This window comes from Coregonus clupeaformis, chromosome 8, assembly GCF_020615455.1.
Source record: "Coregonus clupeaformis isolate EN_2021a chromosome 8, ASM2061545v1, whole genome shotgun sequence".
Classification (NCBI taxonomy): Eukaryota; Metazoa; Chordata; class Actinopteri; order Salmoniformes; family Salmonidae; genus Coregonus; species Coregonus clupeaformis.
Window position 1 is genome coordinate 40151628 of NC_059199.1, and position 12451 is coordinate 40164078.

General features: G+C 43.1%; 1 protein-coding gene across 2 annotated transcripts in view; it reads left to right on the top strand.

Annotated features, from left to right (window-relative positions):
- The window catches only part of LOC121572027 (adhesion G protein-coupled receptor B2), a 467080-nt gene that overhangs the window by 420829 nt on the left and 33800 nt on the right, over nt 1–12451 (top strand). For both annotated transcript variants that reach the window (XM_041883878.2, XM_041883879.2), the window contains exons 28-31: nt 5228–5267; nt 6020–6034; nt 7931–8103; nt 10809–11489. In XM_041883878.2, coding sequence (XP_041739812.2) covers nt 5228–5267; nt 6020–6034; nt 7931–8103; nt 10809–11489 — 909 coding nt within the window. The remainder of the gene's footprint in view (nt 1–5227; nt 5268–6019; nt 6035–7930; nt 8104–10808; nt 11490–12451) is intronic.

A 12451-nucleotide genomic window follows, 5' to 3' on the forward strand; every position in this document is an offset into this window, starting at 1 on the left:
GGAGGACATATTGAGAAGATAGGAGGACATATTTAGAAGATAAGAGAACATCTTGAGAAATAGGAGGGCATCTTGAGAAGATAGGAGGGCATCTTGAAAAGATAGGAGGGCATCTTGAGAAGATAGGAGGGCATCTTGAGAAGATAGGAGGACATATTGAGAAGATAGGAGGACATATTGAGAAGATAGGAGGACATCTTGAGAAGAGAGGAGGACATCTTGAGAAGATAGGAGGGCATCTTGAGAAGATAGGAGGGCATCTTGAGAAGATAGGAGGACATTGAGAAGATAGGAGGACATATTGAGAAGATAGGAGGGCATCTTGGGAAGATATGAGGACATATTGAGAAGATAGGAGGACATATTGAGAAGATAGGAGGGCATGTTGAGAAGATAGGAGGACATATTGAGAAGATATGAGATAGGAGGACATCTTGAGAAGATAGGAGGGCATCTTGAGAAGTTGGAGGGCATATTGAGAAGATAGGAGGACATATTGAGAAGATAGGATGACATATTGAGAAGATATGAGGGCATCTTGAGAAGATAGGAGGACATATTGAGAAGATAGGAGGACATATTGAGAAGATAGGAGGACATCTTGAGAAGATAGGAGGACATCTTGAGAAGATAGGAGGACATATTGAGAAGATAGGAGGACATATTGAGAAGATAGGAGGACATCTTGAGAAGATAGGAGGGCATCCTGAGAAGATAGGAGGGCATCCTGAGAAGATAGGAGGGCATATTGAGAAGATAGGAGGACATATTGAGAAGATATGAGGACATATTGAGAAGATAGGAGGACTTGAGAAGATAGCAGGACTTCTTGAGAAGATAGGAGGGCATGTTGAAAAGATAGGAGGACATATTTAGGAGATAGGAGGACATATTGAGAAGATAGGAGGACATTGAGAAGATAGGAGGACATCTTGAGAAGATAGGACATCTTGAGAAGATAGGAGGACATCTTCAGAGGATAGGAGGACATCTTGAGAATTATCAGTCTTCAGACTAGAGTACATCTAAAATGAGAGTAACAACCATTTAACCATTTTGGTAGTTAGTTTGGACTGGCTTGGTCCTTACCATTCTCCCCTATATTGCCTTTCCTCCACTTCCCCTCTCTCATCTCTCCTCCTCTCACATCTCTTCTTCATCCCTGCATCAGAAGTGTCAGAACGTGTCCTACTGCGGGCAGCAGTGTGGCTCTCTGCGCTACGGCACTGGCACTGCTGGCACTGACACGGGCACTGTTGGCACTGGAGCTTCTCCCTGCCCGTCATCGTCATGCCACCAACAGTCACCATGCCCGCCACCGTGCCACCCTCACCAGGGCTGCCAACGCGGCTGTTACCACATCCTGCTTCACAACAACCACATGAACCATGAACACATGAACCACGCGCTCAACCACACCCTCAACCACGCCCATAACCACGCCCACGCCCACAACCATGGACAAAAACACAACAAGTACCCCAACAGCAAATCAGTACGTCAACCACAGTAGATAGCCGCTGTGCTTGCTGTGTCTTAAAGTAACAGTGTAGTATTCTTAGCAGTTCTTGTAAAGTTATTATGTGGTAGAAAAGTGCATTATCCACTACGTTTCCAGCAATGGTTCCCAAACTGTGGCTATACCCCCTTGTGGTCCAGGAAATGTCTTTCAATTTATTTCATATAAATGGTATTAACCTGCAAAACATAACAACTCATGTTTTATTATGGTCCGTTGGGGGGAAAGTCTGGAAACCACTGAGCTGCAAAGTAGATTAGCGCCAGCAGGTTTTTATAGTTTTAGCTGCAACCAGTCAAAGTTGTTTTATGCTGGTGTTTTTATATCTATATAGATGTGTTTTTAGATTAAGTTTTGGGATCCAAATGTTGTTTTGTTCTTGCATCTGTTCCAATGATAATTCAGCCAGAAGTGATTTGGGTTATCTTGTGCTTAAGTGGTTTCCAGTGTTGGCTGAACCCAGGGCTAATGTGAATGCCCTCCTCAATAACGTCTGGACAAACTGTAGTTTGTAATGATGCTGACGGTTAACCTGACTTACTTTCTATACTCAGCCTGTGTGTACGTGTGTGGGAGTGCGTACATATGTGCTAAGATGAGGGAGATAGAGATGGAGAGAGCAAGAGAGAGAGAGCGAGAGAGAGAGAGAGAGAGAGAGAGAGAGAGAGAGAGAGAGAGAGAGAGAGAGAGAGATTAGTCTAAATCCTCAATTGTCCGTTTAGGCGAGAGCCATTTGTGCGGCTGTGTGATTTGCGTACTAAGAGCTTTCCTCTCCTCTGAGGCCTGTATTCATTCTCTCCCGTGCTCTTTCCCTTTCAAATGTTCTCTTTCTCTTTCTGTCCCTCTATCTTTCTCTCTCCTTCTCTCTGCCATTCCCCTCCCTCCATCTTCCTCCATCTCTTGGTATTGTTTGGTATTTTATCAGGATCCCCATTAGCTGTTGCGAAAGCAGCAGCTACTCTTCCTGGGGTCCACATATCTCTCTTCCTCCCTCTTCTTCTCTCTCTCTTTCCCTTTCCTTCCCTCCTTCCCTCCTTCCCTCCCTCTCTCTCTGTCGTGCCCAAAAGGCTTTATACTTTAATATCCAAACAAAGGCTTTTGTGAGTGGGTTCCGTGGAGGACGCTAGGCGGATTGGTGCTGTGGGGAGAGAGGAGAAGAGAGAGTGGAGAGGCCTAGGTCTGCATGGCAATGTGGTGCCACATTTAGTTTCACATTCACATTTGAGAGGTTTGCATGGAGGCCATTTTGGAAAGGAACACTGGAACTTTCCCTCATTCAATCCAAGCAATCTGTTTGTGTGGTGCTGTTTGTGTTGCTTCTTTTACAAAGTTATTTGTTCCAACCACTCAGAGTTGAGGGGAAATTCTCTCGTGAAGGTTACAAAAGACAAGCTGAGGGAAACAAGAGCAGGAGGCTTTAGGTAGAGCTGGTGTTAGGTTTAAAGAGAGAAAGGTAGAGCTGGTGTTTGGTTGAAAGAGAGGACAGTAAAGAACTTGAAAGAGACCAGTGACTTGAGATGGCCATTGCAGAACAGACAAAAATGGCAATATAGCTGTTAATGTGCTTCAGATGATGCACCAAGAAATATGTAGAGTAGATGTAGAAGTGTTTGATTAAAGGAGAGCAAGGGTAGAGAAGTTGAAATAGACCAGGGACTTATTATCAGTGGCAATATTCTTTTTCTCTCTGTACCATCTGTAGCATCATTAGAAAGGTGTAACATAACATCTCTGTCTTTATCTCTAAATCACTTGTAGCACCATTAGAAAGGTGTAGTCTAACATCTCTGTCTTTGTCTCTAAATCATCTGTAGCACCATTAACAAGGTGTAGTCTAACATCTCTGTCTTTGTCTGTAGCATCATTAGAAAGGTGTAGCCTAACATCTCTGTCTCTAAATTATCATCTGTAGCACCATTAACAAAGTCTAGTCTAACATCTCTGTCTTTGTCTGTAGCATCATTAGAAAGGTGTAGCCTAACATCTCTGTCTCTAAATTATCATATGTAGCACCATTAACAAGGTGTAGTCTAACATCTCTGTCTCTAAATGATCATCTGTAGCACCATTAACAAGGTGTAGTCTAACATCTCTGTCTCTAAATTACCATTTGTAGCACCATTAATAAGGTGTAGTCTAACATCTCTGTCTCTAAATGATCATCAGTAGCACCATTAACAAGGTGTAGCCTAACACATGAGCGACTTCACACACTGTGTGATATTATTTTGTTATAAATACAAAAAAAACATCAACAACATGTATAGGATAATCACGCATACTGTACAGTACTGTGAGGTGTTCTAGTTCTCCCTCTCTCCTGCATTTGGCCACAAGTTCTCATATTGATACCGGAGTTCTTTCACACTTTCACTGTTTCTCTCAAAGGGTACAGTGTACATCTGCTTCATCCCTAGTTTATGTTATTTTATGTTTCTGACCGTCTTCACATTCCCAAAAGGGATATTGTCTGCCAGCACTCTGTCCCGAATTTCCCACAGTTTTATTGCATTGTTGCAAATTACCATGGCAACAATGGCAATTTCCTGCGCATCTGATAATATTCTGGCTCTCCCTCCTATGGGAGGCAAGCTTTGGATCCTACTGAAAAACACAAAACAATCAATATATTTCCAAATGTCAGTACATGTTAAAATGTGAACATACTGTGTTTTACTGTAATATGTAGTTCAATTATCATTGAAGGATGCACATCTCACCTGTTTTTGCCGGAAAATGTGTACTATTGATGCAACTGTTGAATGCTGCAGATTTGGTTTCACCCTTAAACCGGCCTCTCTCAAAGAGAGACCATGGTTTACAACATGGACAATAATTGTGGCCCTTATCTCATCAGAGACCACCACTCTTGGTCTTCCTCTCCTTTGTCCTCCACGCATTCTCCCTCAACCCTGCCCCTCTCCCTCTCCCTCTCCCTCTCCCTCTCCCTCTCCCTCTCCCTCTCCCTCAACCCTGCCAATCTTCTTTCCCCACCAACCGGTCTTCCTTGATCCATGTTTCCAAACTAAATCATTCCGAAGCCGTCCTCTTTTGTCTGTTTGGTAACGAGACTAAAACAGGACACCTGGGTAGGCTTTCAACTGAACTTGCAATCAGCTGTGTTTGGAGTGATTCAATATTCTGCTGAGATTTTCAATATGTTTCAATCTGGTTACTGCAGAAATGCACGACATTTGCCATCATTCTGTTTTGAATGTGTTTTTAACCGTTTTGGAAACAGTGTGTTAGCATTTGAAAACGTGCTGCAAATATATAGTTTTGCAGGTGGTGGAGTATAAATGAGAAAAGAGTTCATGGATTTCGGAGAATGTGGTCATTGAATGCATTTTGTGTGAAAGCAATGAAAAATGATTCACAGTTTGGTCCAGGTACACTTCTGTTTCGCTGACTGTGTGAAGGGTTTTGACAATGTGACTTCAGTTTTGACCAATCCATGTTAGCAATTGAAAAAAACTGTAATCGCTGTCTCTTGATGTTGTATTAGTTGGAATAGAATATTTGACTACTGTCTGTATTATTCTGTTTCCCAATGTTTCCCCAAAACCATACTATACCTATTACACACACACACACACACACACACACACACACACACACACACACACACACACACACACACACACACACACACACACACACACACACTGCTGTGTAACTGTCTCTCTTCTTCCCCATGCTTTCTGCCAGTCGGACTTTGAAAAAGATGTGGACCTGGCGTGTCAAACAGGTATATTCTCTCTCTCTCTCTCTCTCTCTCTCTCTCTCTCTCTCTCTCTCTCTCTCTTCTCTCTCTCTCTCTCTCTCTCTCTCTCTCTCTCTCTCTCTCTCTCTCTCTCTCTCTCTCTCTCTCTCTCTCTCTCTCTCTCTCTCTCCCTCCCTCTCTCCATCACACTCTTTTGAATCAGTCTAACATGCTGTCAATGTGCACAGGGGAGCACTACGCTATAGCTAAGGCTTTGCTTGTCTGAATGTAAATGCAGTGATGGGAAAAATGGAGTCTCGGAATTCAATCATGAGCGGGACTATTTTGCCCTGTCAATCACACTGATTTCGTCCAATGAGATCTCTCTGACTTGAAGGAATGAATCTCTTATTGGCTGAGCACGGTAGCCCTTGTTCCCCAGCACTGGAATTTGGATGTGTGTGTGTGTGTGTGCGTGTGTGTGTGTGTGTGTGTGTGTGTGTGTGTGTGTGTGTGTGTGTGTGTGTGTGTGTGTGTGTGTGTGGTGTGTGTGTGTGTGTGTATGTGTCTGTGTGTGTATGTGTCTGTGTGTGTTTGTGTGTGTGATGTGTGTGTGTGTGCGTCTGTGTGTGTATGTGTCTGTGTGTGTATGTGTCTGTGTGTGTTTGTGTGTGCGTCTGTGTGTGTATGTGTCTGTGTGTGTATGTGTCTGTGTGTGTTTGTGTGTGTGATGTGTGTAACACTGTGGATGTAAATTAACACCCAGTCATGGTTCCTCTCCCCCTCCACCCTTGCAGAGAGAGGACACCCATGTAAGTCTGGCTCCAACCTGACCCTCAGAACACTGTCAATACTAATGGCCCAACCCTAACTTGAGATATACATCAAACTCCTAACTCAAACTTTCATGCAAATCTTGTAGAACAAAGAAGGATGTAAAAACGCTGCAGGGATAAACTGTTATGTCTTTGTAGATTTAAGGTGGTCTCTGATTAAGGGCCCTGTTCAGTAGAACAACATCTAAATGATTATTTTACTCCCTGACAATGGCTTTGCCGAGATTGTTTTCAGATTTTGTTCTATTGAACATTCCATTATAATAATATAATTGAATTATATGAAGAGTACCTTGATTCTCCTTGTTCTGTCTCTCATTAACATCAATACAGAAACTGTATGAAACTTTGAGCTACTTGCAGATGTACTTACAGATCCTCCTCAGTTAATTGTGGCCCAGCAGTGACCACTTCAAACTCTTGACGATCTCAGTGTGTGCATGTAATTCAGCATGACTGTGTGACTATAAGGTGAGAGTAATGGTGGTACGACTTCGGACTGTATTCAATCAAAAACATTTAGTTGATTGATTGAATATGGCCCATTGAGTGACCATATCCAATCTGACCGGTATAAGCCTGATTTTGTGACCAGGTTAGCATGAATGTGTTATTAATATGCATGTAGGGTTAAATATGTTGCTCCAGGTGAACTGTTGTGCTGACTATATACAGTAGGCCATGTTAGTATGACCTTTATGTCTATCTATTAGATTGACTAAGGCTACACCTCAAATGACACCCTATTCCCTGCCTAGTGCACTACTTTTGCATGTGACCGTGATCAGAACAAGTGCACTATACAGGAACAGGATGTCATGTGATATTTGGCCTTATTCGTTTAGATGTTGACTCTTACCAGTTAGTCATATATTGTAGTAGGGTATTTTAGAAGTGTCTTCATTCCTTTGTTTGTTCACTAAACTAAAAGTATGACAATGAAAAGGACAACCCAAACATTCTCTAAGTCAAGGTTACTTTCATATTCTGTTTCATTGTGGTCTCGGTATAAGATATAAAATCTCATCCTACCTTGCTGTTGGTCTCAGGACACGCACAGACACAATATAAAGCAATCTGTCACAACTAGACAGGGAATAATGAGTTCCCATAGTGACCATGTGATGGAATGGAAGGCAGCAGCAGGGGGTTATCCAGGTCCATTTCATTTGGAGCCAGCTGCATTTTACACAATGTCACTGGCTGTGTCTCAAATGGCTCTACTTTTGACCTGAGCCCTATTGAGCCCTGGTCAAAAGTAGTGCACTATACAGAGAATATGGTGCCATTTGGGACAGAGACACTCTATCATACATCTAATCAAATAGCCAGACTGCCTCTATCTAGATTATATACTGGGAGAGAATAGCTGAGGGCCACAGTGTCAGGAACAAAGCTCACCTCTGCTGCGTTACCCCTACCAATGGACCGGGCCAGATGGAGTCTAGAGAGGGTTTTCTGTCTTCTTGCCACTAGCTTTCAAGAGTTGATGAATGGTTCTGCTTCTTGTCATGTTTTGTTGCAGTTTTACATGTTTATTCATTCCATAGGTGTCTATTATTTAAAACCATGTTAGGAGGCTCAATGAACATATGCCTCTGTTCTCTCACTCTTTCTCTCTCTTCTCTCTCTCTCTCTCTCTCTCTCTCTCTCTCTCTCTCTCTCTCTCTCTCTCTCTCTCTCTCTCTCTCTCTCTCTCTCTCTCTGTTCGTACTATTTTCCCATCTTCCCCATTTTAACTGTTTTAATGTACTGTATTGCAAGTTGACTTCATATGCCTCACCCTCTTCTTTATATCCATCTGTCCTGCTATCTCTATTCTGCTCTCTATCCCCATCTCCTTTCCTCTCTCCCCTCCCTCTCTCCCTCCAGTCATCTTCAAGGAGGTGAACACCTGTAACCCAGCAACCATCACCGGGACCCTCTCCCGTATCTCCCTTGATGAAGAGGACGACCTCAAGCTGTCGGCCCACCAGGAAGGGGGCCTAGGGGTCAACTTCAGCTCCCTCCCCGGAAACATCCCCCCTCCTAACCTACTCGTCCAGGTGAGGGACTGATTGGATGGATGGATGGATGGGAAATGGGCGGATGGGCAATGGGATTAAATGCAAAAAAAAACACTACAATCAAATTTTGTTAAGCTATCTGCCGGATATTTGAGTCCTTCCTCAAAGCAGCAGGTAGCCTAGCGGTTAGAGAGGCGACTCAGAGGGTTGCCAGCTCGAATCTGGCGGGAAGTGAGCTGGCAACCGGAGGGTTGCTGGTATGAAATCCTAGATGCCATTGACTGCTGTTGTGCCATTGAGCAAGGAACATAACCCCCCACAACAACAGATCCCCACCGCCCAATGTGGCAGCCCCTCACACCTCTCCAAAACCTGAATATGTATGTGTGTCTTTCGGAGGGGTTGGGTTAAAGGTGGAAGTCACATTTCGGTTGGATTTGTACATTGACCAATAAAGTGATTTTAATATTACTATTTTTTTTAACCAGAAATGAAGTAAAACACTATACAGTAAATAGGCTTTAGTGATATCAGTGATAACTCATCTATAGTGTATTTAGTGATATCAGTGATAACTCATCTATACTGTCTTTAGTGATATCAGTGATAACTAATCTATATTGTATTTAGTGATATCAGTGATAACTAATCTATAGTATCTTTAGTGATATTGGTGATAACTAATCTATAGTGGCTTTAGTGATATCAGTGATAACTAATCTATAGTATCTTTAGTGATATCAGTGATAACTAATCTATAGTATCTTTAGTGATATATCAGTGATAACTAATCTATAGTGGCTTTAGTGATATCAGTGATAACGGATCTGTATTGTATTTATTGACATCAGTGATAACTAATCTCTAGTATCTTTAGTGATATCAGTGATAATTAATCTATAGTGGCTTTAGTGATATCAGTGATAACTAATCTATAGTATCTCTAGTGATATCAGTGATAACTAATCTATATTGTATTTAGTGATAGCATTTATAACTCATCTATAGTGTATTTAGTGATATCAGTGATAACTCATCTATAGTGTATTTAGTGATATCAGTGATAACTCATCTATACTGTCTTTAGTGATATCAGTGATAACTAATCTATATTGTATTTAGAAATATCAGTGATAACTAATCTATAGTATCTTTAGTGATATTGATGACAACTAATCTATAGTGGCTTTAGTGATATCAGTGATAACTAATCTATAGTATCTTTAGTGATATCAGTGATAACTCATCTATAGTATCTTTAGTGATATATCAGTTATAACTAATCTATAGTATCTCTAGTGATATCAGTGATAACTAATCTATATTGTATTTAGTGATAGCATTTATAACTCATCTATAGTGTATTTAGTGATATCAGTGATAACTCATCTATAGTGTATTTAGTGATATCAGTGATAACTCATCTATACTGTCTTTAGTGATATCAGTGATAACTAATCTATATTGTATTTAGAAATATCAGTGATAACTAATCTATAGTATCTTTAGTGATATTGGTGATAACTAATCTATAGTGGCTTTAGTGATATCAGTGATAACTAATCTATAGTATCTTTAGTGATAGTGATAACTAATCTATAATATCTTTAGTGATATCAGTGATAACAGATCTATATTGTATTTATTGACATCAGTGATAACAGATCTATATTGTATTTATTGACATCAGTGATAACTAATCTATAGTATCTTTAGTGATATCAGTGATAATTAATCTATAGTGGCTTTAGGGATATCAGTGATAACTAATCTATAGTATCTCTAGTGATATCAGTGATAACTAATCTATATTGTATTTAGTGATATCAATGATAACTAATATTTAGTGATATCAGTGATAACTAATCTATATTGTATTTAGTGATATCCGTGGTAACTAATCTATATATTATTTAGTGATATCAGTGATAACTAATATTTAGTGATATCAGTGATAACTAATCTATATTGTATTTAGTGATATCCGTGGTAACTAATCTATATATTATTTAGTGATATCAGTGATAACTAATCTATATTGTCTTTAGTGATATCAGTGATAACTAATCTAAATTGTCTTTAGTGATATCAGTGATAACTAATCTATATTGTCTTTAGTGATATCAGTGATAACTAATCTATATTGTATTTAGTGATATCAGTGATAACTAATCTATATTGTCTTTAGTGATATCAGTGATAACTAATCTATATTGTATTTAGTGATATCAGTGATAACTAATCTATATTGTCTTTAGTGATATCAGTGATAACTAATCTATATTGTCTTTAGTGATATCAGTGATAACCAATCTATATTGTATTTAGTGATAGAAAAAAAAATGCTATCTAGAACCTAAAAGGGTTCTTCGTCTGTCCCCATAGGAGAACCCTTTGAAGCCCTTTTTGGTTCCAGGTAGAACTATTTTGGGCTCCATGTCTACCTGGAACCAAAAAGGGTTCTCCTATGGGGACAGCTGAAGAACCCTTTTGGAACCCTTTTTTCAAAGAGTGTATTTAGTGATGTCAGTGATTTTCTAGTCCCTCCTGTAGCTCAGTTGGTAGAGCATGGCGCTTGCAACGCCAGGGTTGTGGGTTCGATTCCCACGGGGGCCCAGTATGAAAAATTTATGCAGTCACTAACTGTAAGTCGCTCTGGATAAGAGTGTCTGCTAAATTACTAAAATGTAAATAATATATTTAGTGACGGCTCCTTAATGTGAGTTCCCCGTCCCACCATGCAGGTGCCCCCGCTGGGTGTTCTGAATGAGCTGAGTGACACCCCTGTGAAGAAGGAGGTGAACGTGGAGCAGCAGATGCACCAGGGGAACCCCAGGAACACGGCGCCTGTCTACCTGTGCACCGAGAGCGGGATGGGCTGGTCTCGACCGCCCCCTCCTCCCAACACTCTGGATGGACCTGGTGGGGGAGGGGAGGGGGACTATATGGTGTTACCCCGTAGGACGGTCAGTTTAAAACCCCCTCTGCCCCCAGGGCTGGGCCTGGGGCTGGGGGGTGAGGACAAGCCGCTGAGCATCGCAGTGGACGACCCGCCTTTCCCCCCGCCCCCATCGCCCATGACCCTCCACCCGGTGGAGAGCGAGGCCTACCCGGCTGACTTCATCTCCCCCAGCGACCACAACATGAACATGGACATGAACATGAACCGTTCTTACGGGACGCTCAAGCAGCTCCCCGTGCACGGGGGCCACGGTCCCCAGGGCCACATGCACGCTCCAGGCGTCCACATCCACGGAGGCCACATGCACGGCTACGGGCACTCGCTGCAGCTGAAGCCGGGCCAGATGCCGTCGGTGAGGCAGATTCTAACAGGAGGGGGAGGCACGGTGGAGCGCACCCTGACCCTGCCACGCAACCTGGGCAGCACCAACACTAACACCAGCCTCTCCGCTGGCTCCCTGGAGGTAAAGAGAGAGGGATGGAGGGACGGGAGGAGAGAGGGGTGGAAAAGTGTTTTCAACCAGGTAGCATCACAGCTAGCATCAGTCTCTCTGCTTGCTGGCTTCCTGGACAAAAATAAAAAGGAAGGGGGTGATGGAGGGAACCGATGGGAGGAGAAGGGAGGAGAAGGGAGGATGGGGGGAGAAGGCAGGATGGGGGAGAAGGGGAGGATGGGGGAGAAGGCAGGATGGGGGGGAGAAGGGCAGGATGGGGAGAGAAGGGAGGATGGGAGGAGAAGGGCAGGATGGGGGGAGGAGGAGGGGGGAGAAGGCAGGATGGGAGGAGAGGGGAGAAGGGAGGATGGGAGGAGAAGGCAGGATGGGAAGAGAAGGGAGGATGGGAGGAGAAGGCAGATGGGGGGAGGATGGGAGGAGAAGGGAGAAGGGAGGAGAAGGCAGGATGGGAGGAGAAGGGAGGATGGGGGGAGAAGGGAGGATGGGGGAGAAGGGAGGATGGGAGGAGAAGGCAGGATGGGGGGAGAAGGCAGGATGGGAGGAGGATGGGAGGAGAAGGGAGGATGGGAGGAGAAGGGAGGAAGGGAGGATGGGAGGAGAAGGGAGGATGGGAGGAGAAGGCAGGATGGGGGAGAAGGCAGGATGGGGGGAGAAGGCAGGATGGGAGGAGAAGGGAGGATGGGAGGAGGATGGGGAGGATGGGGGGAGGATGGGAGGAGAAGGGAGGATGGGAGGAGAAGGCAGGATGGGGGGAGAAGGCAGGATAGGGGGAGAAGGGGTGCCAGATATAAACACAAACTGCTCTCTCCACACACACACGTTGTTCAGATACAAGGTTGAACAAAACCCATCACAGAAAGAACACTCACCAATCTTTCTCACATACACACTGTGTGTTATCAGAGGGGTGAAAGAGCTTACTGTTGAAACATAGTGACTTCCTATAGTCATGTCCCAGGGTTGATATTGGA